The following is a 25,000-nucleotide window of genomic DNA, read 5'->3' on the forward strand; positions in this document are numbered from 1 at the left end:
GAGCTGACAGTTAACTATCATTCCAGGCAAGATAGTCTAAACCCCAATAACTATATAAGATTAAAGAGACAAGCAGTGTTATTCTTTCAAAGCACTAATCCCAAAGTACCTACCATCATCATCATCAATCCAATTGGTGCTCTCATTTTCTTCATCTGTCTCCTCTTTTCTTGATAATACTGAACGCTTTGTTGGCAAGTCATCCTCCAGTGCATTTGTATCACCATCTCCAGGATCAGTCACACTCTCATCTTCCACAATATGCAGTTTATCTTCATCATCTGTATCTGAACTTGCTTCAACTACATTATTATAGTTGGTGACTGAAAACAAAAACAAATAAAATGATTATGCTAACATCAGTGATAATGCACACTAAGATCCTTGTGATCCACATTTTCAATGTATTACTGGAAGTCACATCCGATAGATTCCTCTTAAGGCAACAAAATCAAGAATGGCACTGCGTCTTGCAGGAATTGGGAGTGGGAGTAGACAATTACACCTTTGAAGTCACTCTGCCATTTAACATGATCATGGCTGATCTTATTCTAGTCTCAACTCTACTTTCCTGCCTGCTCCTGATAGCCCTTTATGCCATTTTTCATCAGAAACATATTTATTTCATTCTTGAATCTATTGATTGATTCTGCCACCACCGCATTCTGGGGCAGTGAAGCTCCACAGATTCCCAACTCAGAAGCAGTTTCTCTTTCATTCAGTTTTGAACCTATTCACTCACTCTATATCGATGACCTCTTGTTTGAGACTGTCCCAAAAGAGCAAACGGCTGTTTAAAGTCCACCATATCAATCACCTTTAGAATTTTATATACCTCACACTAACAATCTCAACACTGAAATTTGTATTCAGGTAGTCCAATTAATTTAATCTTACTATGGAAACCAACTGCACTGCATTTTGTTTGAAATAAGAGGCAAAAATTAGTTTTAAAATTCCTAAAAATTCAATCACAAAGAAAATCAGTATCCACACAAACTAGGTTTTTCTGGAAACCAGTAACCCCAAGAAATATTTTCAGTGAAAAGTCCTCTTACTACAATTGGTTTAGAAATTTTTAAAACGTTACAGAAAGGACAACACACATGCTAATCAAAAATTAGCTTTTTCTAGACATGTAACACCCCCACTGTTTTAAACATTGTTTAATATAAAAGCTACATGAAACTGTTCCTCAAAATTCCACACAGTAGAGAAACTGCAGTATTTCTCTGCATTAACTCAATCTTTCCAAAGGGGCGTTCTAAGCTAAGCTGCCCTTCCAGGGAAGCTAGGTAGTATTGCAATTTTGTTCTTAAAAATGACTTGCGAGGGTTTCTGGATGGCTAAACAAAGCAATGGAGCTGATTTCCAGGTTTTAAAATGGTGATGTCACCACCTTCTCAAGCTTAATTAGGGTTGTGCAATAAATGTTGGCTTAGCCAGCAATTCCCAAATCCCATGAATTCATATAAAAACAGAATTAGTTCAGTCTTTAGAAAGACTGAAAAATAGGATAGATGAAAGTGAAAAGTTACCCATATGCAAAGGAAGTGTGCAGTGCAGAATATTAAACAACATGAAAGTGGTTTGAAGTAACATTACTGCAAAAAAGAAATCCCACGTATGGATAAATAATGAGAAGAATTAATTAAGGTTACGCATGTCCCTAAGAAAGGTAAAATTATAAACACCATCTTGTAGAAGCCACACAAAAAAAAAAATTGACCGTGAGAAGGAACATAGTTTAATGTAGGCAGAAATGAAGCTTTGCAGGTATGTCACAGTAGTGTTCAGGTATGGAATGACATTGTGAAGAACTTATTAACAGCAACTTGCCTTAACAAATAGTAGCATGCAATAGTGATTCAATTCTATTATACTTGCCTTATTGCCAGTTTTCTTTCAGTTAGGCCCATGTAATGTTTCTCAGTCCTTGCATGGTATTTTGTATATTACGTTAGTTTTGCTGGTTGTGGGTATAGGATCCTTTATGTTTGGCAGTAGCCGTCACAAGGTGGTTGTTGGTTTGTGGGCTTCCCTGATACCTAGGGATCGGAGTAGTCTTGCGGTCATCTCAGATATGTCTGTGATGTACGGTAGGGCAACTAATGTCTGGCTGTGTTGTGTCTTCTTCCTTTATTCATTCATGGGATGAAGGAATCACTGACTAGGCAGCATCTATTGCCCATCCCTAATTGCCTAGACAGCAGTTGAGAATCAACCACATTGCTGTGGATCTGGAATCACATGTAGGCCAGATCACATGTAGGCAGTTTCCTTCCCTAAAGGACATTAATGAACCAGAGATAGTAGGAACTGCAGATGCTGGAGAATCGGAGATAACAAGGTGAGAGCTGGATGAATACAGCAGGCCAAGCAGTAGAGGAGCAGGACCAGGACCAGGACCAGATGCGTTTTTCAACAATTGGCAATGGATTCACTGTCATCGTTGGATACTTAATTCCAGATACTTATTGAACTCAAATTCCACCGTCTTCCATGGCGGCATTTGAAACCGAGTCCCCAGAACATTATCTGGGATTTCTGGATTAACAGTCCAGTGATAATACCACTAGGCCATTGCCTGCCTATGTTGTTGTGGTCTGTTGCGGAGGTAACAGCAGGTTGTGCTTTTTTGGGTATCTATTCCTTTTAAAACCTCTGTATAAAAGTGCTCCTGTTTTGCTTTGAGCAATTTTTTCAGATTGCTGCAGTGTAATGTGGCTCGTTTTAATAACGACTTGATACGGCTCCATTTATGGGTGCCAGTGTGGTTGCTGGTGCAAGTAAGTATCTGGGCCACATAGGTGGTCTTTCTGTATATGCTGGTCAGGTGTTCTCGGCTGTTCTTATATTCTACCATTACCCACAACCAATAAACTAACGTAATATATAAAATACCATGCAAGGACTGTGAGAAACATTACATAGGCCAAATTGGAAAAAAACTGGCACTGAGGATACACGAACAACAACTAGCCACCAAAAAACATGACCAATTCTCACTGGTCTCAATACACATAGACAAAGAAGGATATAAATTCAATTGGACAACATATTCATAATAGCACAAGCCAAACAATGACATGCCAGGGAATTCCTGGACACCTGGAATTCCAACCAGAACTCCAAACACATTGAAAAACAAAACCGCAAGTGATGCCAACCACCCTAGCAAAACTGAGGCATTTAAATCACAAGCAGGACCAAACAGCAACGCTTCACAGGAGGCGCACTGACGATGTTACCCAGTAGGGTGACGAAACGTCCGCAATCAAACACACTGACTCGGCGAGCAAGTCTACAACCTCATCCATAACCTGAGGTACAAATCTTCTCAAAAACTTTAAAGCTCCACTTTATTTATTATGCTCTCATTTCAGTGATTGTTCATTATTGTATTGTTTGCAAATATCAATCCTTCCAAAAGTTTAACACATTTACCATAATGTCAAGTTTCCTAAGTCAAAGCTATTGTCTTAATTCACAGTACTTATTGCTCTAAGTCTTTTGTTTCTAATGACACTGATAGAGAAATCATCAATATTCTCAATGCTTATTGCTACATAGCAACACAAATAGATTATTGATTTTAGTAAAAATGTGCAAGACCTATAATGGTTGTTTAGACACCAGAATACTATAGCAGTTAATTACCATTTGATAATCTACTTTCACTGCCTCCATTTTGAACATAATCTTTTACAGTTCAGTAATTGACTCTGGAAGATTGTAGTAAAGTGTATTATTTTGTTATTTCTTTTGCCCATTTCTTGCAAAAGATTCCTTTTGACAATTCTAAAGGTCATCAACCGTAATGCAAGGATCCTTTCATTCTACTTTAAGAGTAATAGTAAAGTCGCTAGTTCTACCAGACCATAGGGTTACTCTTTCATTAGGCATACAACTTGTGGTGATTTAACTTGGAGGGTCACAACACCTCAGACAAGAGGCGAGTTTGAGAAGGTAGGACCTTCATGGTAACCTCAGCCAGTGTTGAGAAATGAACTCACTAACGGCATCACTCAACACTAAATCAATCAGCCGTCAAGTGAACTTGAGCTAACCAAAGAACAAAGAAAATGGGCAATTACAAAACAAAGGAAATAACGTTAGCTGCTGAATTAAGTAAAATGTTCAAGATTATCACTAAATATGAATGCTTGTGAAATAATTCATAAATGTGAGAGAAAGTTAATGGTAGCATACCACAATCATTTAACAGCACACAAGTTCAGTATAGCTGATAAACTCTGAAAAGGTATTTGATGCCTTTGATCCACACAGACAGACAATGAATAGAGTTATTAATCAAAGAAAAGGGACAGTAGCAAACTGGGTACAAATTAGCTGAAGGATAAGTAAAAAGGTTAATGAGTATTTTTCAGCTGGAAGATATCCAGTGCAGATCCCCCAGGGGTCATTACTGGGATCCTTGCTTTCCCTGATCTATAAATGATCTAGACATCAGTGTGTTGTACCCAATTTCAAAGATTGCAGATGCCACAAGCCTTCGAAGGATTGTAAACAGGGTAGAAGACAGAACTTCAAAAGGATACAGGAAGTGGGCAGAATTGGTGGCAGATGAAGTTTCAAATGGAGAAGTGTGAGAATTCATTTTGATACCAAGAATTTAGAGAGACAGCATAAAAGGGAACTAAAGGGTGTGCAAGATCAGAAAAACCTGGATGCAAATGTACCTAAGTGATTATCAATGGCAAGACAAGTAGACAGGAAAGTTAATAAAGCATGCAGTATACTAAACTTCATGATTAGAAACATAGAGCAGGGAACCAATGAAGTACTTGCACAAGACACTGGTTAGACTACAGCTGGAATATACAGCATACAGTTCTGGGATGCCAAAATTTAGAGAATTTATGTATTGGAGAAAATGCAGAAGAGGTTTATGAGAATGGTTCCAGGGAAGAGACATCCTAGTTATTAAGAAAGCTTGGGACAGTTTGTCTTGTAAAGAAAAAGGCTAAGAGGAGATTTGACAGTTTTCAAAATCATGAGTGGTCCACAGAGTAGATATGCAAAGCTATTTCCATTTGTAAATGGATTGAGACCAGCCTAAAATTTGGAAGAGAAGCAAATGCGAGGCAAGAAAAAAAAAAAAAAAAAAAAAAAAAAAAATCAGTGAATTTATCGATAGAGTCTGAATGCATTGCCTGGAAGTGTGATAGAGGTAGGCTCATTTAAAGCATTCATGAAGCACTGGATGATTATTTAGAGAGAAACAATATACGCAGAGTTACAGGGAAAAGACATGGCACTAAATTAATATGTTCAGAGCCAGTGCAGACATGGTGGATCTAATGGCAACATTCTGCACCATTACAACTCTAAAGAGTACTGTGCATATCAAATTGATGCAGAAATTGACAGAAAAATGAAGGGTAATTTTATGAATGGAAAGCTTTACCTGTTAGGAAGTGACCAGCCTGAGAGTGGTGCCAATAGTAAACATTACAATGACCCTGTTCTGGTGAATAGTTATCAACCTGAAACATAGACTGTTTCTCTTCACGGATACCGCCTGACCTGCTGAATCTCTGCAGCTTTTGTTTTTATATTATCCTTCCTACCCAAGGAAGGAGGAAACAGATAGTTCTAGACACAAATCATTATCTACTACATACTGAAGGTCTTATCCATGCACTGGTGGAGCAGGACTCATTTATGAAGATTCTGTAATTCAAATCACAAAGTAAGTACACGAAGAGGGTTTTGAGCATCAATTAATACAAGAATCCATGAGATACAACAATATTTTGACCGAAAGCCAAACAGCACTGGATCTAAGCCAAAGAACCAGGACGGCTCTTCTGCGGCAAGACTGAAACAAATATATTAAGAATAAGGAGCATGACAAAGGTAAAGATAAAACTATAAGTAAAGGGTCACAGAATAATGGGAAACTTACTACAGCGCTATTTTAATGAATCTATGAATATGCACTGATCAATAGCAGCAGCAAAATGAGCAAAAAAAATGCTCTCTAGCATATGGTAGGCTGGATTGCTGTTAGTAACAAGAGAGAAAGAACTAATGGGGTGGTTCAAAAAGTGAATAAGCATATAAAGAGGAACACCACGTTAAAGATAGTAGCAGGTGGCAAACTTCTTAATAGAACTATATCGACAGATAATTTCTCCACACTTTTTCGTTAACAAGATCCTATTAAAAAACTCTAGTAATTCTGCAAAATGTTGAGACTTGTTCCAAAAAGTATTAAAAATATGTTTTCATTCAACAAAACCCCTGAATAAACTCCTTCAACTTTATTCATCATGATCATCTTCGTTTGGGTCAATTAAGCAGTTACTGAACTGTATTAGGAAGCAACTAGTTTCAAGCAGACAGTAATTACTTCAACCTGGAAATCAAGGTCCATAAATGGTAACTAGACAGCATTAGCTACACTTGAGAAATTTCCTGATTAATGACTTTAAGTTACCCCATGCAAATCTGCCAAACCTAAACAGCCCTTTTTCATGATTTAGAAGAACAATCACAAGCATGTTCATTGGCAAGTCACCAAAGACACTTCAATACAGGACCATCACAGCTCATGAGCACAATTATATTTAAAATATCCAGTCTCTGATTCTAAACTATGATATTTGAGACACAGCCCATTGGACAAATGTTGCCCAGAAGCCACTTAATTCCTTCTCGTTTTTCTTGGTTTCTTTTGGCTTTGAATAGACAACTTCAAAACTTCCAGGCCTGTCCAATTGGGAAGGGAAAGGGTAAAAACAAGTGTGGGAAAACAATAATGGAGAGCAGCAAGGGATTGACTTTACACAATGCAAGGGACATGAGCATGTAAGGGTAAAAGACAGATGTGAATGCACACAGAGGAGGGAAATATGAAGGCAACAGGTTAAGTTAGGGAGGAATACAGGAAAGATGTTAAATCAGAAGACACTGGCTTCATAGCATAATTACATATTAATAAACAGAGTCATAGAGTAATACAGCTTTTGCAGGTATAATCCTTCTGACTTAAACAGTTGAAAAACCAATTCAAACTCTGGCCTCTCTCTTCCAGACTGACCATCTCCCTGCAAGGTCCTGAGGTTCACATTCAAGACCTGCTTGAGCATAAAAGTTTCTTTGAAGGCAAAGCATCTATAGAGCACTTTTTATAAGAGAAATAACCTGCAATTAACTTTCTGGCCTGACCTCAAAGCAAACAACAGCTTGTTTGTTCTTTTTTAAACAAGGCGCTGCTCACGCTCCGAACAGGTCAGTATTCAGTTCATAGCTCCAAACCAAAAAAAGCGCGAAGTAAAACAATGAAAAATCAGCGAGAATTCTAACATTAAGAAATCCTTTTACGTACCAAAGGTAGACAGAAATTTGGAACTTTTTTTGAAAACTTTAAATAGAGTCAGAGTCATCCAACAATGAAACAAAGTCTTTGGTTCAATCAGTTCACGTCATCCATGTTCCTAAACTAAAACTAGTCCCACCTACTTGTACTTGGCCAATATCTATGCCTTGCTCATTCATGAAATTATCCAAACATCTTATAAACATTTTAACTGTACCTACATCCACACTTTCTCTGGCAGTTCATTCCACACACAAACCAGGACTTTGTCTAACTGAAGCAGAAGAACTTTTAAACAACCTGCACTCTAGTCCTCTAGCTTATAGGCCAGCATTTCATTAGCTCTTGATTATTTACTTATTAATAACATTTTTACCCAAATGATAACCGTCTCCACACCACTGAACTCTCTTCGGAGATTCTCTAATTTGTACCTTGTCACCATTTACAAAGTACCCTGTTCTATAGTTTTGGTTCCAAAATGGATGCCTTCACATTTTCTGACAAAATCTTTTTTGCTTATTTACTTAACCTGTTGACATGTCAAACTTTATGCCTTCATCTAACTTGGTTATAATGCCACCTAACTTTGTGAAATTTGATACATAGCTTGATATTCTATGCACCAAAATGATGAATGGTCAAGACCACAACACAGATCCTGCAGGACCACTGATCACATCTTGCCAATTAGAATTCCTGTTTACCTTCTGCTGCTCAGCGAATTGGTTAACCAGGTCAATAATATCTTTGATTTCAAGGGCTTTAACTTTAGGTAGAGGTCTCCTGTGAAGAACTTTACGTTTGATTACCTGAATTTCTTGACCAGTAATTGATCAGCATTCGTTTACCAGATTAACCTTGCATTTCTCCACTATCAGCATACAATGACTGAAATGTAAACATGGTCTACAAGATGCACTGCTTTAAATTGACAAGGCTTTTTTTTGGTAGTACCTTCCAAATCTGCACAAGTTTGAAGGACAAGGAAAGCAGATGTATTCAAATATCACAATCTCAACCACTTTTTACAAAATCCCATGCCATCCTGACTTTGATTTGGGGACTATAAACAGAACAGTGATGTTTAAGACCTGGAATCTCCACTTATTAATAATGTGGAAGCACATTCATCACAAACTACACTGGTTCACGAAGTTGGGTCACCTGTTTAGAATAACTAGGGACGTGCAATAGATATCAATGAAGAGAAAATTATATTATTATTATATATTATTCTGGCCAACTTGTAATACAATAGTATAATTTTCCATGAAGCATTAGTTGACTTAACCAATTGCTCATGATAACAATCCTAAATTTAATATATCTGCATCCATTAAAAGAGAAGTTAGGTAAATACATGAGTTTTCATGAACTACTATGCTGGATGACTTAGAAACATTACAGCTTTTTTCTTTGTATAACACTAATGTAGGATCATGAAGACATGTTCTAGCTTTTTTTTAAACTTTTGAAAATGTTCACAAATCCTTGCATTCAGGTTTTGTGGACTTTTTTTTTTAAAATGCTATTGTTTCTTTTCCATGTAATGCTCTCAGATCATTCTTGATCTTGGTGTCCTGGACATTCCTGACATCCTTCTAAACTGATACTGAAAAAGCTTTCTTATGTGGTTAGATTCAAAGGTTCAGATTTGATGATGTCAATGGCACTTTGCAATTGAGGGGGAAGCAGTTAAACAGATGTGGTTTTACGTTAAAAAATATGGCTTCTAAATAGGGCATTTCTTGCTTCTCCTGGTTTTGGAAGATTAAGTAGGACATGGAAATCGAAAGATAATTTGGTAAAACAAAAGATCTGAAAATAGTTGTACTTGCACAAAAAGTGCAACTTACAGAAAAACAAATGCAAACTAATCTTCCAGAATGTCTGAACCAATTTTTGTACTATCCAATAAAGTAATAATGCGAGGCACCATCATGCAGATAAGGGATCAGTCATCGTTTCTCTCCAAATTGGTGCTAAGTGAACTGCAGACCTTTGACCTAAAACCACAATGGTTACATGAATTTCAACACATGAACAAACAGCTAAAGGGCAAGAACGTTTAACTTATTTAAATGACAAAGGATACAAATAAACTGGCAAAATAAACCACAGCTCTTTGTCACAACATTCTATTTTGGACCACAGTTATAAGTTGATAAATATAAGATGAAATGATCAAGGAAAATTAGAGAGTTGGATGGTTAGTGAATTAAAAAAAAAGACAAATTGCTAACTGATGGCAGAAGAGGCCAGGAACAGAAAACCAGGCTGGAGGTATTTGAAAAGTGACTATGGTAGAGCAGGATAGAGTGTTTGGGGACAATGAAGAGTGGGTAAAACAGGCCGAATTTTGAATCTGCGTAGGTTTGGAGGGAGTTCCAATAGTCACATCCCAAACACAATGGAACATGTGCAATTGTGACCAAAAAGGTGGTTTATGGATTTTATACATTGGATCCTGGTTATTATAAATGGCAGAGAACAGATGATGATTTTCTCACACCATCAACAAGCACTCAAGTTAGAATAAAACAGCCACCCAAGTCACTTGTCACTATAGTTCATAGAAAATTCCTTGACAGTTTCCTGGAGCAATATGTTGTGAAACACACTAGGAATAAAGCTAATTTAGATTTTGTAATGAGGCAGAGTTATTAGTAATATCATAAAGATCCACTGGGAAACAGTAATCATAATATCACTGGTGAGACAGAAAATGATATATTTTAATCACTGAGCTTAAACAAAGCCAATTATATTAGCAGGAGAGTGGCAATGGCTACAAGTTCATTCACTGAATAGACTGAAATGTATAGCGGTAAATAAACAGTGGAAAACATTTAAAGAAACAACTCAACATGTCCAACAAAATACATTCCACTAAAAATAAAGGCCCAAGTGTAGCTTACTCAGGAAGTTAAGGATAGTACTGGATTAGAACAGGAGGCTTACAAGCTGGTGTCAAGAACAGTACGAAGTCTGAGGATTGGGAGTGGTTTAGAAACAAAAGGGTTACAAAACATGTTTGGAGCCGGGGTGGGGGGGGGAATAGAGCAGGCGAGTAAACTAGCTACGAATGCAAAAATGGATTGTAGGAGCTTTTGCAAGCGTATTAACGAGTTGTGAATGCAACAGTTCCTTTAGAAGCAGAAGTAGCAGAAATGATCATGGGGCAAAAGCCAATTGATTAAGGCATTGAACAAACACTTCATTTTTGCCTTGACAAGCATACCAGAAATAGAGGGAAGCTTAGGGGATTTAAAAAAGAGTCAGGAAATTAAGTCAATAATCAGAGACAAAGTTCTGGGGGAAGTCAAGAGACCTAAAAATGATAAATCCCCAGAACTTTACTGTGCTGAGAGAGATAATTGCACTGGCTATGATTTTCCAAACTTCCAACATTCAGGAATTTTCCTATTACATTCAAAACTGGCAAATGTAAACCACTTTTCTTTACAAGAAAGGAATAAGACAAACCAATTAGGCTGATATAATCATTAGGAAACCATGAGAACCTATTATTAGAAATGTTTTAACAACATGTGGAAAAGCATTGCATGATTAGAACAAGTCAACATTATTTTACCAAAAAGAAATCCTGTTTGATCAATTTCTTTTTGTGTTTTTTGTACAGATGAAGGGGAGGCAGCAGATGTAAGAAATAGAGAAGATAATAAGTGGTAATGTCACTGATAATTCGGAGGCCCAGGCTAATGCTCAGGGTACATCATGGCCGTTGAATTTATATCAAAGTAACAATTCTGGAATGTAAAGTTAGTTCGAGTCATGAAAGCCAACACAATCATCATCGATTGTTGTAAAAACCTATCTAATTCACCTGTGCTTTAGGGTAGGAAATCTTTAGGTGATCTGATCTACATGTGACTCCTGCTTCAGCAAAGTGGTCAACTCTTAAATACTCTCTGGAATGGCCAAGCATGTCAGTTAAAATGCAGTTAGGAATGGAATCAATGCCCATGCCCCATGAAATTAAAACAAAATACCTTGGATTGCCAAAAAGCATTTGGTACATTAACAAATCCACTCTGTCTATGGCAAAGGACAGAAACCAAGAGTAGGTAAACAAAAATAGAAGTTGCATGAGAAACTCAGCAGGCTGGCAGCCTCTGTGGTGAGTCAACAGTTGATGTTTGGAGTCCAGTGACCCTTCTTTGCACATCTCCATAGATGCTGCCAGTCCTGCTGAGTTTCTCATGCAACTTCTAATTTGGTTTGTTTCCGATTTCCAGCATCACAATGCTTGGTTTTATCTTCGGCATAAACAAGGTATTTTCAGGTTTGTAGACAATGACTAATGGAGTGCCTAAGGATCAGTGCTCAGAATTTGGCTATTTACAATCCAAATGAATAACTTTAATCAAATCTGGCTAGAAATCAAAGGTGTGAGGACACTGAGGTATGCACCAGGGATTTAGAAGACTAAATTCATCCATGGATAAGCAAAGAAAATAATATAAAGACAAAAACTAAGGCATACCACACGTTGCTAAGGCAAGAGGCAGGCTGGTGGATAGAGAAACTTTTAAAGATCCAAGAGTTACAAAAAAATTAATAAAAAGAGCAAAGATAAATTATGAAAGAAAGCTAACAGAATGTAAAAACAGATAGCAACAGCTTCTATATGTATGTAAAAGGGAAGAAAGTATCTAAAAAGAAAAAGGTTGGCTCCTCAAAGGACGAGGCTAGAGTGTTGATAATGGTGAACTGGTGGAGTCACTAAATCAAATGTTTTCCTGTTTTCATGGTGAAGGGCATTAGTACTACCTCAACAGTAACAGATAATGTAGACGTTATAGAAAGAGAACAACTTGGAAAAATCACCACCAGGGAAAAAAGTACTGAACAAACAACTGGGAGTGCAGACAAGTCCCCAGCACCTGAAGGACTACATTCTATGATCTTAAAGGAAGCAGCAGCAGTGATAATGGATCCATTCCTTGTAATATTCCAACCTTCCCTAGATATAGGAAAGGTTCCAGGGAGTGGAAAAATGGCAATACAATGTCCTTATTCAAAAGGGAGGGAGGCATAAAGTAGGAAATGATAGGCCAGTTAGTTTAACATGTGTCATTGGAAAATTGTTAGAATTCATTATCAACAGGATATTTGCAACATCAAAGCACAACCCATCAGAGTGTGTGGGGTTTATAGAAGGGTAAATCATGTTCAATTAAATTGCTAGAGGTCTTTGAAGACCTAACAAGCAAGGTGGATAATGGAGATCCAGTAGAATGTAGCTTATCTGGACTTCCAGGAGGAATCCGATAATGTGTTGTATAAATGGTTAATACACAAGCTAAGATCACATGGGGTTGGAGCAATTTATTAGCTTGGCTAACCAACAGAAAACACAGTCAGGATAAATGGGCCTTTTTCTGGTTGGCAAGATGTAACTAGTAGGATGCCACAGGGTTCAGTTGTCAGGGCCACAAATGTGACTTGGATATGCAGATAGAAAGTACTACAGTATAGCCAAATTTGCAGATGATACCAAAATAGATGGCAAAGTAAGTTGCAATGAAGTAAGAAATTTACAAATGATTATAGATAGGTTAGGTGAATGGGCCAAAATTTGGAAGATGAAGTTTAAGTGTGAAGTTATCCAGTTTAGCTGAAAGAGGAGAAAGGGGAGTTTATTATCCAAATGGAGTGAAACTGGAGAGTGCTTTGTTTCAGAGGGATCTGGGTGTCGTTGTGTGTGAATCACAGAAAACCAGTGTCCAGGTACAGCAGGTAATTAAGGAAGGCAAATGAAATTTTGGCATTTATTGCAAAAAGACTAGAGTATAAAGTACAGGAGTGTTGATGCAACCACATAAGGCATTAGTAAAATCACAAGGGTATTATATAAAGTTTTGGTCTCCTTACTTGAAGGGGGGATGTCATGGTATTGGAGGCAGTTCAGAGGAGGTTCACTAGATTAATTCCAGAGAGGAGGCATTTGTCTTGAGGAGAAAGACTGAGCGGTTTAGGCCTATAGTATCCAGAGTTTAGAAGAATAAGAGGAGGCCTAATTGAGGTATATAACATCTTAAAGTAAACAGAAATGTTTGCTCATGTGGGCCAATCAAGAACAATAGCTCCTAGCTTTAGATAAGGGGTAACAGATTTAAAACAGACAAAAAGAAATTACTTCTCTCAAACGATCATGAATCTTTGAAATTCACTACCCGAGAGTGTGTGGTGGATGTCAGGACATCTTAAAAAATTCCTCAAATTTACTCAATTCATCATGAGCTGAAGGGTTATGAACAGCAGACAGGAATGTGGACTTGAGGCAGAGATGAGATTGCTATTTAATGGTACAGCAAGCTCAAGGGGCTCAATTGCCTACACCTACTCGCAGTCCTTATGTTTCTATGTCAACTTATTAGACATTAAAGGAAAGCACAAGTTGGGCAAGTTTAAAAACTATAAAAACTGATGCTAAGATTAAGGAGGAATCTGTTGATATTCTAAGGCATATCGTTGAGGTGGTAGCATTGGGTGTCTGGAGAAACAGGAGGTCCCCAGGGCCGGGAGGAATCTATCCCATGATACTGAGGAAGGCAAGGCAAGATATCACCGAGGCCTTGACAGAGCTTTGTATCCTCTTTAGATACAGGTAAAATTCCAGAAGACTGGAAAATGGCTAATGTTGTTCCTTTAAGAAAGGCAACAAAGGATAATCCAGCAAAGTATAGGCTGGTGAGCCTTACATCAGTAGTAGGGAAATTACTGGAGAAGACTCTAAGGGCCAGGATTTACTTGTATTTGGAAAAGAATAGACTAATTAGGGATAGTCAGCATGGCTTTGTACAGGGGTGGTCTTGTCTCATAATATGTGAGATTTTGAGGAAGTGACAATGATAATTGATCAGGGTAGGGCAGTGGATATTGTCTACATGGACTTGACTAATGCATTTAATAAGGTCCCTCATGGTAAGCTGGTCCAGAAGATTAAGTCACATGGGATACACAGCAGTGTCAAGTTGGATACAAAATTGACTTGGTCATAGAAGACGCGGTCATAATCGTTGTAGAGAAAAGTGTTTTTCTAACCGGAGGTCTGTGCTAGTGGTGCTCTGCAAGGATGAGTGCTGATCTCTTCAGTCAGTAATGTAATGTACATTTCAATTGAAAAATTGGGCTGAAAAATGGCAGATGGAGTTTAATCCGGACATGTGAGTTTTGCAATTTGAGAGACCAAACACAAGAGAAAACTCTACAGTAAATGTAAAAGAGCACTGATTATACAGATGGGTCTTGGGGTGCAAATCCATAGCTGCCACAAGTGGCTAGGGTGGTAAGGCGGCATACAGCACATTTGTCTTCCTTGGTTAGGGCACTCAATATAAAAGTTGACAAGTCATTATGCAGCTGTACAAGACTTGAGTTAGGCTACATATGGACTGTTGTGTGTAGTTCTAGTCACCACACAATAGGAAGGATGTAGAGGCTTTGGAGAGGGGGCCAGAAGAGATTTACCACAATATTGTCCGGATTGGAGCACAATAGCTATCGGAAGAGGTTGGAAGAAGTTGGATTGTTTTAACCAAACTGATGGAGGCTGAGGGGACAACATGATACACGTTATATAAATTTGAGGGGTACAGATAGGGTGAATATTCAGAGTCTTAATCCCAGGATTGAAATGTCAAAGAGGAGAAGGCATAGGTTTTGGGGGTGGGGGTGGTGATAAAATTTTTAAAAAAACATGTGCGAGGCAAGCTTTCATTTAACACAGAGGGTGATAAGTGCCTGGAACACACTCCCAGGGGGAGATGGTAGAGCAGATACAACAGCAATGTTTAACAGTCATTCAGACAGATGTGAACAGGCAAGGAATAAAAGGATAGGGGCCATGTGCAAGCAGATGCAATTAGTTTAGAATAGCATCATCGTTGGCACTGATTTGATGGCCCAAAGGGCCTGTTCCTGTACTGTACTGCTCTTTGTTCTAAACAAGGATTTACCATACTGCTAATTGCAAAGTTTCAGCGCTGGGTATCCTCATACAAAGAGCACAAATTCAACATGCAGGCACAGCAAGCAATTCAGAAGGGAAATGACATGATGCCTGAATTGCAAGGGGATTAAAGACATAGAAATATAAAAGCTTTGCTGCCTGTTCTTGCACAAAGTTTTGGCGAGACCACATCATGAATAGAGTGTGGGTTTTTGGTCTCCAAATTTAAGGAAGGATATACTACATTTGAGCTGGAACAGCCAACATTTACGAGATTGGATTCTGTGATAAGAGTGTCCTATGATCTCAGGCTGAGTAAATATGGGTTATATTTTCTAGAGATGACAGCAGATTCAATATAAACATTCAAGATTTAAGAACTTGACAAACTAGATGCTGAGAAATTGTTTCTGCTGGTCAGGGAATCTAAAACACATTTACCCTAAAGGAATCAAGGGGTACGGAAATCAGATGACAAAGTGAAGTGGCAACCCAAGATTAACCATAAACATATTGAATGGTGGAGCAAGCTCAACAGACCATATGGTCTAGTCCAGCCCTAACATATTGTTCTCAGATAAAAACCATAAGAAACAGCACTATTGAGACTGAAGGATATGGAAAAATGATTCAGAGATGCTTTTTCGACAAAAATTTCAGAGGAGAGCAAAGGACAGCACAATGGCAATAATTGAATTTCAATACGGTTGGGTTTAACAACTGCCATAGTGAACTACAGAATTTATGAGCAAGATGGATAAAGATACCAGGTGTGGAGCACACAACTCTTCACTTTTGAAAGAAATGAAACAGTCCAATGGGAAATAGCAAGATGAAAGTATCAGATCCATTGCTGAAGTCCTTCCTTACCAAATTAACAATTTTACTGACAAAGACAGAAGCTTTAGAAATATGAGCATGGCAGTAAGACTGGACAAGCTTGGTACAGAATGCTCATCCCATCTGACAGACTATTCCAAAACAGACAAAATTGCTTTTAAAATTCAATTTACTACAAAATAACATAAGTTCATAAAAAGCATTTATAAAAAGAATGCAATGATAGAAATTTTTTAAAGTTATATTGGATGCAGGAAAGAGCTCTTTAAAGATTACGTTAAGGCCAGGCCAATCAAGAATACAAGTCGGCCGACTCAGTTAATGTCATTCAAGACAGAAGGACTGAGCAATATTATTATCTTGACAAGCACAGCAGTTAAATGTGGCTTCATTATAAGAGGTACGAAGAATTAAATATCGAGAACAAAAGGCTTTGATTAATTTATTCAGAGAGAATATCCTTGCCTCTGGACCCAAAGGTCTTGGTTCGTGTCCTACCAGGCCCAGAAGTGCTTCATCACATGCTCAAGCAGAGTAATTAAAGTCACTATAAATAGGCACAGACCAATCACCATACAAGTCTGAAATACCTGATCTTGTCTCAGTTCAGAGCTAAGTGAACCCCTTGCCATAGGGCTTGGATGGAAATTTAGCCAAGAATAGCAGCTACAGTAGAATAGGTCAAAAAATATACAAACAGACACTAAAATTTGGGGAGGAAATGGAGTCATTAAGCATGTAGAGATTCTAGCACGGTGATATTGTCTTTGGACTAGTAGTCCACAGACCAAGGTAATGCACTGGAAGCTCAGTTTAAATCAAGTCTGAGTTGTCAACATAAGCCACTGCATTTCATTCATGTTAGGTACAACCAGTACACACAATACTAACAGGTAGGTGATGGTGTAGTGGTAAAATTGCCAGACTATTAATCCAGAGACGCAAGTAATGTTCTGGAGAGTTGGGTCTGAATCCTGCCATGGCAGATGGTAGAATTTGAATTCAATAATAATCTGGAGTTAGGAATCTAATAATGATCAGGCATAGGTGGAAAGTTTCTTGCTGCAGAATTTCTAACTTTTGACCCATTCTTATAGCCACAGAATTTATATGATGAGTCCAGTTTAGTTGCCAGTCAATGGTAATCCCCAGGTGTTTTAGAGTGGGGAATTCAGCAGCAGTAATGCATGGGCAAATTATCACTTGTTGGAAATGAGCATTGCCTAGTACTTATGGAGGGTTGAACATGATTCTTACGGACTTTAGTTTTGCAAAGGATGCTTGATGCTTGGTCAATTGTGCCTTTAATAATCAGGGGTAGTCACTCTCAACTGATTTCTGGAATTCGCTTCCTTTGTCCATGTTTGAACCAAGACTTGATGAGGTCAGGAGCTGCATGGCCCTAGCAAAATTTTAACTGAGCATCAATGAGCAGGTCACTAAGCAAGTACTGCTTCAGAACACTGATGACCCCTTCCATCATTTTGCTAATGAACCAGAATAGGTGGGTTGGTAACTAGCCAGGTTGGATTTGTCCTGCTTTTTGTACATAGATCATACCTGGGCAATATTCCCTATTGCTGGGCAGACGTCAGTGCTGTAGCTGTACGGGAACAGCTGCAAAGAGCAAGGCAAGTTCTGGAGCACATGTCTCAGTACTATCTCCTTTATTCTGTTAGGGCCCAAAGCCACTGCAGTATCCATTGCTATCAATCTTTTCTTCATCACGTGGCATGAAATAGATGCTAGTCTTCAGCCAATTCAATCATGCTGCACACCTCGAGCACAGGCAGAGATGGATCATCCACTTGGTACTTCTGGCTGAAAATTGTTACAAATGATTCAGCCTTACCTTGTGCACTGATTGCTTACCCCCAACCCACCTAGCCATCATGGAGACAGGGAATGTTTCTGGAGCCTTCTTCTCTTCCAATGAACTTCGACTGTATCTGGTAGAAGTACAGAGCCTAGATCTGATCCATTGGCTGTGGAATTGCTTTGCACTATCAACTGCTGCTTATGCTGTTTTGTATGCAAGTACACCGGTGTTGTTTCTTCAAGATGACAGCCTGGCACTGCTTCTCGAACTCCTCATTAAACCAGGGTTGATCCCCATGTTCATGACCATCTTTATAACAGCAATTAAGGATGGTCAATAATTGCTGCACTAGACAGTGCAGCTCACATCCCTTTAAAAAAGATAAACACAAACATTCATAATTAAATTAAAAAGCTGTACAAGATGGACTGTGGTTCTAACCTTGTCCAACCAGCTTCCTACAATTAGTGCAAGGGAATATGGGTGAGATGGAGGGATCCCAGACATAAACGCACATTATCTCACAATCGTGAACTTTCAGTGCAGCCAGAACAGGATTTGCATTTGCTAATGGGTCAACTCCCAAACGACAAAACACACATATTCAGGTGGTAACAAATTAGTGCCACAGAGCCACTGTGTTCTTTTGGAGAAAAGCTCTCAAAAAAGGTACGTATTTATGGTATGTCCATGAAACAATGGGATCACCAGCAAGGCCAGCATTTAGTGCCCATCACTGACCGGTATCAAGATGTTGGTAGTGTACTGCATTCTTAAATCATTGCAGTCATGTGGGAAACGTGTAAGGTAGAGTGTGTTCCAAGATTTTGACCTAGCAAAAATGTCTTTATTCTTTCAAAGTTGCTGGGAAAGCTCAACAGGTCTGGCAGCATTTGTGAAGATAAAAAAAAAAGTTAACGTTTCGGGTCTGGTGACCCTCCGAACCGATGGCGGCTGGGAAAACGTCAGTTTATAGGTCAGCTTATAAACTGATGTTTTCCCAGCCACCATCAGTTCTGAGGAAGGGTCACCGAACCTGAAACGTTAACTTTTTTTTCTTCACAGATGCTGCCAGACCTGCTGAGCTTTCCCAGCAACTTTGTTTTTGTCCCTGATTTACAGCATCCGCAGTTCTTTCATTTTTTTTTTATAATAGTGAAGGAATATTGAATATATTTCCAAGTCAGGATGATGTGAGACTGAAGTGGTGGTGTTCCCCTATGTTTGTTCTCTTTTCTCAGCAGTAGACAGAAGGTGAAGAAGTCATATCAGCAAGTTTCTGCAGTGCAGCTTGTAGGCAATACGCACTGCAGCAATAATCTGCCACTGGTGAAGAAAACAGCAAACTGTAAGGTGATTGGGATCTGCTCCAATTTCTGATCGTGAACATACAGATAATAGCCTAGCTAAAAACAACAGTAATGGGACTTTAGATCCCAATCTCACTCTATAATCTTCAATGCAATTGATTTAATAAGCTTTAATCGATTAGTTGAATAGAAACTTATCACTGAAATGCCGCGCTAGTATAACTATACTGGATTCTCCGATCAGAGTACCAAACCAATTACATCTCTGCATTTGGTTAAATTCTAAGAAACTAAAAATAGTACAGAAGAATTTCCATAATTGTGGTCATTTACTATCAGTGTTACTTATCTACCGATGCCCATTTATATCTTTCTTAACAAGTCTTTGCCAGGGCACAAGTCATATGAAAGCATTTTTAAGTCAAACATCATCCTGAAATTAAAATGGGTGGACACAATTCAAATCCTACAAAAGGGCAAAAATGTACATTTGTCAGCTTTCTCACTGAAAGCAAGGAAACAAAACTCATTATTGGCTGGCAAACACAAAAATTTTGAAAATGTGCTGTCTGTGGGCTTTATTGTAATGTTCAAGTCAACTTTAGGCTACTACGCAAAACTTGCAACAACCAGTTAGATAAAGAAGAGAGTAATAGAGTCAGTAATCATTTTTACTATCTTTAATTACATGAAATTTGACCAACCTCAGCACAAAAAGAGTTATAAAACTGAGTATGTAATCATGGTAGAAATGCACTGCAAGTCAATCAGTGCCCGACAGAAAACAAAAGTTGGCAGCTTGTCTTTTCTGTCACAGAGAGTGAGTGACCAATCATATCTGTATCAACACCGCTATGTTAACATCTCACAATTAAATATAAATGGCTGATCAGCCAAAGACAAATGTGTTGGTGAGATTGTAGGACACTTACGGATTATGTTGTGCCTGAAGACTAAGCATGGTATGACAATATAGTTTGAAAATTTAAGGCAAAAAACATTGTTACCAATATAGAATTCAGTTCTGAGGAAGGGTCACTGGACCCGAAACGTTAACTGATTTTTTTCTTCACAGATGCTGCCAGACCTGCTGAGCTTTTCCAGCAACTTCTGTTTTTGTTCTAGAATTCAGTGACAAACATTTATGAGAGTTAGGCTTCAAAATGAATTTGTACACTTAACTTAAAGAAGGGCAACACGTATGCTTCTAAGAATTAAAAGACTGAAGTTGCAATAAATTAAATTATGCTAGAAGCTCAAGACAAAAATGCTCCAAGTAACTTTTTGGACAAAATCAAATTTCTCAAATCATAAATATAGTTCATTTTCAATAATGAACATTCATCCATGTCAAAAGCAAGAATTTCTAAAACATGACACAAAGTTAATAAATACTTGACAACTTCATACAAAAGACAATTCTAGAACTAATTTGTTGCTCATAATCATGAATTTAATATTAACGTTTTTTGAAAATCATTGTTGAAGTACATATGCATATTTTATAAACCTTAAGCATGCCTTGAAGATGCTATATTACAAGTCTCTTTCAGGTAGGAATTTCCTTCAATAAAAATGTATCAAGCATACAATTTTCCAAAGTTTTAATTATGTAGTTTTCTTGCAGCTGTTGAGAGGGCAAAGAATTTTTCGTTCAGTCATCCAGGAGAATCTCTTAACTTGGAAATATCCCAATGCTCAGCAAATCAGCAAATGTTTTAAACTAGTACTATTAGACTAAACGCAGCAGTAACTGTAGAAGGTTTAGTCCATCTGTGCCCATCCTCTGTATTTGCAAGAATTTTACCAACAATTTGTGAAATTAAACTACCCTGTAGCAACACTGAAGATAAATTATTTAAATTACTAAGTAGGCATACTGCTCAGAGTACCAAAAACTGTGCGATAAATGTCATTACAAGCCATGAAGAAAGTACACAAGCAATACAGTGAAACTTTATTTTTCATAGCGAAGTGCTGGGAATTCCCAATTTCTTTTCAACTTGCTAACTATAATTAACTATTTTTAATACCCATTCCAACCATCTGATTCACTCAATCAAGATATCAAGGAAATGCAAGATATGCAATAGAACAGGAAGGAAAATTACCCAGTGAAGTTACATATGCCCATCATTCCACTTAAAGTGGATGAACATTTGCCTGCATAACATACAGACACATCACTAATGATTTCTCAGAAAGCTTCATTACTCTCTGCTTGAACTTGCAACTCATTCCTACTAAAGTTCTTAGCATTAGCTTCAGTCACTTTTAAAGTATGCTAGGTTCACCATGCCTAGGTCCGTGGTTTAAATTTTCTAAGAGCAGTGGAGGAAAATTAAATTAAAAACTTACATGAGAAACCAAGCTGAAGTTACGTCAACCAAGAAAATTAATTTACTAGTAAACTTGAGATGGTACCAAGATCAAATTGAAATTCTAATTCTAGCTATTTATATCAGACCAACTATAAACAAGCAGAGAATGCTGAAAGTTGTTTCTGTATCTAGTATAAGTGAACTAATCCCAATATTCTACATTTACAAAATAAATAGTAATCTAGAACCTGAGCTATACAGAATGAATGAGCAGTTTCAGTATCACAACAAGATATTGCTCACAGAGTCAATGAGAAATTGCTAATTTAGAAAAAGAAAGTTAGGAAGGAACCCTCAGTTGACAAAAAACAAAACTGTTAAAATTACTGATATAGATTGTAATTAAATTCTCCTTGTGTAAAGGGGCAGCTGAATTTTCGTGCGTGTAACCTTGCTGTAAAATTTACATTACTTGCACATGCTGGAATATGAGTCATGTCTCACTTCATTTCCCTAAACATTTAGAAAATACCAAACAAATCTTTGTTGTCAGTCAGTATTCTGGAAACAGATAACAAACAAGTATTTACTTAATCATGTGAAACTTTAAGTATAAATATAACATCCTTGTAATGGCACATCAATCTGGGACTTTGTTAGAGGGTTGCAACCAAAAAAGGAATACAGAGCTTATGGCTGAAAATGAGAAGTGAAGGTTTGTACATGTTGACAAAGTAAGATTTTTCTGCCATTCTTCTCCACGCCCAAAAAATTACAATTTTCCAACAGGTTTGAAAATGTAAGCTTCCATGACCCAGAGAAATGTACAACTAAAAAAAAACTTCAGTTGATTGACTACTTTTGTCATTTTTACTAAGGTTCACACTTTTAACCTGCCCAGGTATTTTCTTCAATGGAGATGGTGGCCTAGAAAATCATCCCCAAGTAATCATACTGGACGTTTCATCAACCACTGTTGCGTGTAAGTGGTCCACTATCAGATATCCAGTACTGGAATGTTTCTCCACAGCAAACAATGTTCAACTAATTCTTACTTTGTGCCCATAATAAATGGTAAAGTTGAAATCAGGGTTGCAATGCATGAAATGAAGATGCAAGACCCTGTGGTACCATTGATATATTGCATCTTGACACAAAATTGTGCAGTTAGTCAAATTTATTTTAACACATTAAAGACCTCAACATATTCAAAAAAGATGTAACAGTTGTTGATCTTAGTAGGATAATAGGTTGGCACAACATTGTGGGCCGAAGGACCTATACTATGCTGTACTGTTCTATGTTCTACGTAGTTCACATTCTTTTCAAACAAGTGCTTGCGTATATGGCTAACTAGAATAAATAATACTCAAAAATTACATCAAGTCTAGCTTGTAGGCAAACTGTTTCAGTTAAAAACTATTTTCTAATCAATCTCTTCAGATACATTACTACTCACTTCTGGAGCAGGTGAGATTTCAGAGTTAAGATACAATGTAAATGAGTTCCTTCAGTTGTATGTGATTCATAGCAATGACAAATTATGTGATAAAGCATATATAACTTGTGAAGCTAGTCAGATAACATTTAAACGCATGTACCTGTGATCTGCAATGTTATAAATAAATATTGTAAATATTGTTACATCAAGAGCAATAAACTATGCTTTAGTTAATAGCAAAATGGAAGACTGACTTTGGAAATGAAAGCTATGTCTGAATTGGAAGGCTTTGGTTAACCACAAATATTCTCTCTCGTCTAGCTGAAACAGTGTACATATCACTGCAGAACAGTGAACACCAGTTTTACTTCAGTATAACTTAGATGATAAAACCCATGAAAATGTCACAACATCCTTAAAGACAGATTAAAAAATTGGCCTCAGTTCCATCACTGCTGACATTTCCATAGTGTGAACTATTCATGTTTAAGCTTACCACTGCCCACTGAAGTCAACTACTTCTAAACCAACCAGCAAAGTGACCTGTAATGGCTTAGCTACCAAATGAATAAACTTGCGAGTAATTGGGAAGTCAGTTTCAACTTTTAATCAACACTTCTTCAGATTAATACCAGTTCAATAACTATTTTGAATAACTTAAAATGTTGATCGCATACTTCCAATGGATAGGTTAGTACCAAAAGGGGAAGCAGTGGTCTAGTGGTCATGTCATTGAACTAATAATCCCACAGTTCCAGACATCTTCTGGGGAAACTGGTTCAAATCCACCATGGTATATGGCGAGATTTTAATTCAGGCAAAATAGAGTACAAGGACTACAAAGAACAGCACAGCACAGGAACAGGCCCTTCAGCTTGCCATGACTGCGCTGACACATGACACCTTTCTCAACTGAAAACCTTTTGCTTCTACATGGTCCATATCCTTCATGTATCTATCAAGATGCCTTATAAACATTGCTGTTGTATTCACCTCCACCACCTCCTCTGGCAGCACATTCCACGCACTTAGCACTCACTGTTGAAAAAAAAAGCTTGCCTCACACTTCCTTTATACTTACCCCCTTTTTACCTTAAACCAATTCTACCCTGCAAAAAAAGACTACCACTGTCCATTCTATCCATGCCTCTCATAACTTTGTAAACTTCTATCAGGTCCTCCCTCAGCTCTGACATTCAAATGAAAAGAAACCAAGTTTGTCCAACCTCGCCTCATAGCTAATACCCTCCAAACAAGGCTACCACCTGTAAACTGTTTTTGTACCCTCTCTAAAGCCTCCATATCTCTCCTGTAGAGTAGTAACCAGAACTGTACACAATATTCCAAATGTGGTTTAATTAAAGTTCTATACAGCTGCAAAGTGACTTGGCAATTTTTTAAATCCTATGACAACCAATGATAGCAGTTTTTATTCATTCGGGGAATGAGGGAGTCGCTGGCTAGGCCAGCATTTCTTGCCCATCCCTAATTGCCCAGAAGGCAGTTATGAGTCAACCGCAATACCATGGCAGTTTCCTTCCCTAAAAGGACATTGGTGAACCAGATAGGTTTTCTTCTAACAAAAAGACTGTTAATTCCAGATATTTACTGAATTCAAATTCCACCATCTGCTGTGGCAGGATTTAAACTCAGGTCCCCAGAACATTACCTGTGTCTCTGGATTAACAGTCCAGGTGATAATACCTGGAGGCCACTGCCTCCCTTCTTGACCACCTTATCCACTTGTTGCCACTTTCAGGGAATTGTGGATCTGTATGCTTCGATTCCTCTGTATGTTGATGGTACTAAAGGCTTCTGCCATTTACTGCAAGTCTGGAATTAAAAACTGGTCTGATAGATGATGTTTTTGACCGTGGTTGCAAGGTTGCTATCTGGTTCACTTAACTTCCTTGTGGGAAGAAAATCTTCAACCACTCCCT

General features: G+C 37.9%; 1 protein-coding gene across 1 annotated transcript in view; it reads right to left on the minus strand.

The window, feature by feature from the left end:
* Nucleotides 1-25,000, minus strand: part of LOC109916422 (zinc finger E-box-binding homeobox 1) — a 175,246-nt gene that overhangs the window by 99,293 nt on the left and 50,953 nt on the right. The window contains exon 2 of the mRNA XM_048606728.1: nucleotides 114-323. Coding sequence (XP_048462685.1) covers nucleotides 114-323 — 210 coding nt within the window. The remainder of the gene's footprint in view (nucleotides 1-113; nucleotides 324-25,000) is intronic.

The sequence above is a fragment of the Rhincodon typus genome, chromosome 2, assembly GCF_021869965.1.
Source record: "Rhincodon typus isolate 14 chromosome 2, sRhiTyp1.1, whole genome shotgun sequence".
Lineage (NCBI taxonomy): Eukaryota > Metazoa > Chordata > Chondrichthyes > Orectolobiformes > Rhincodontidae > Rhincodon > Rhincodon typus.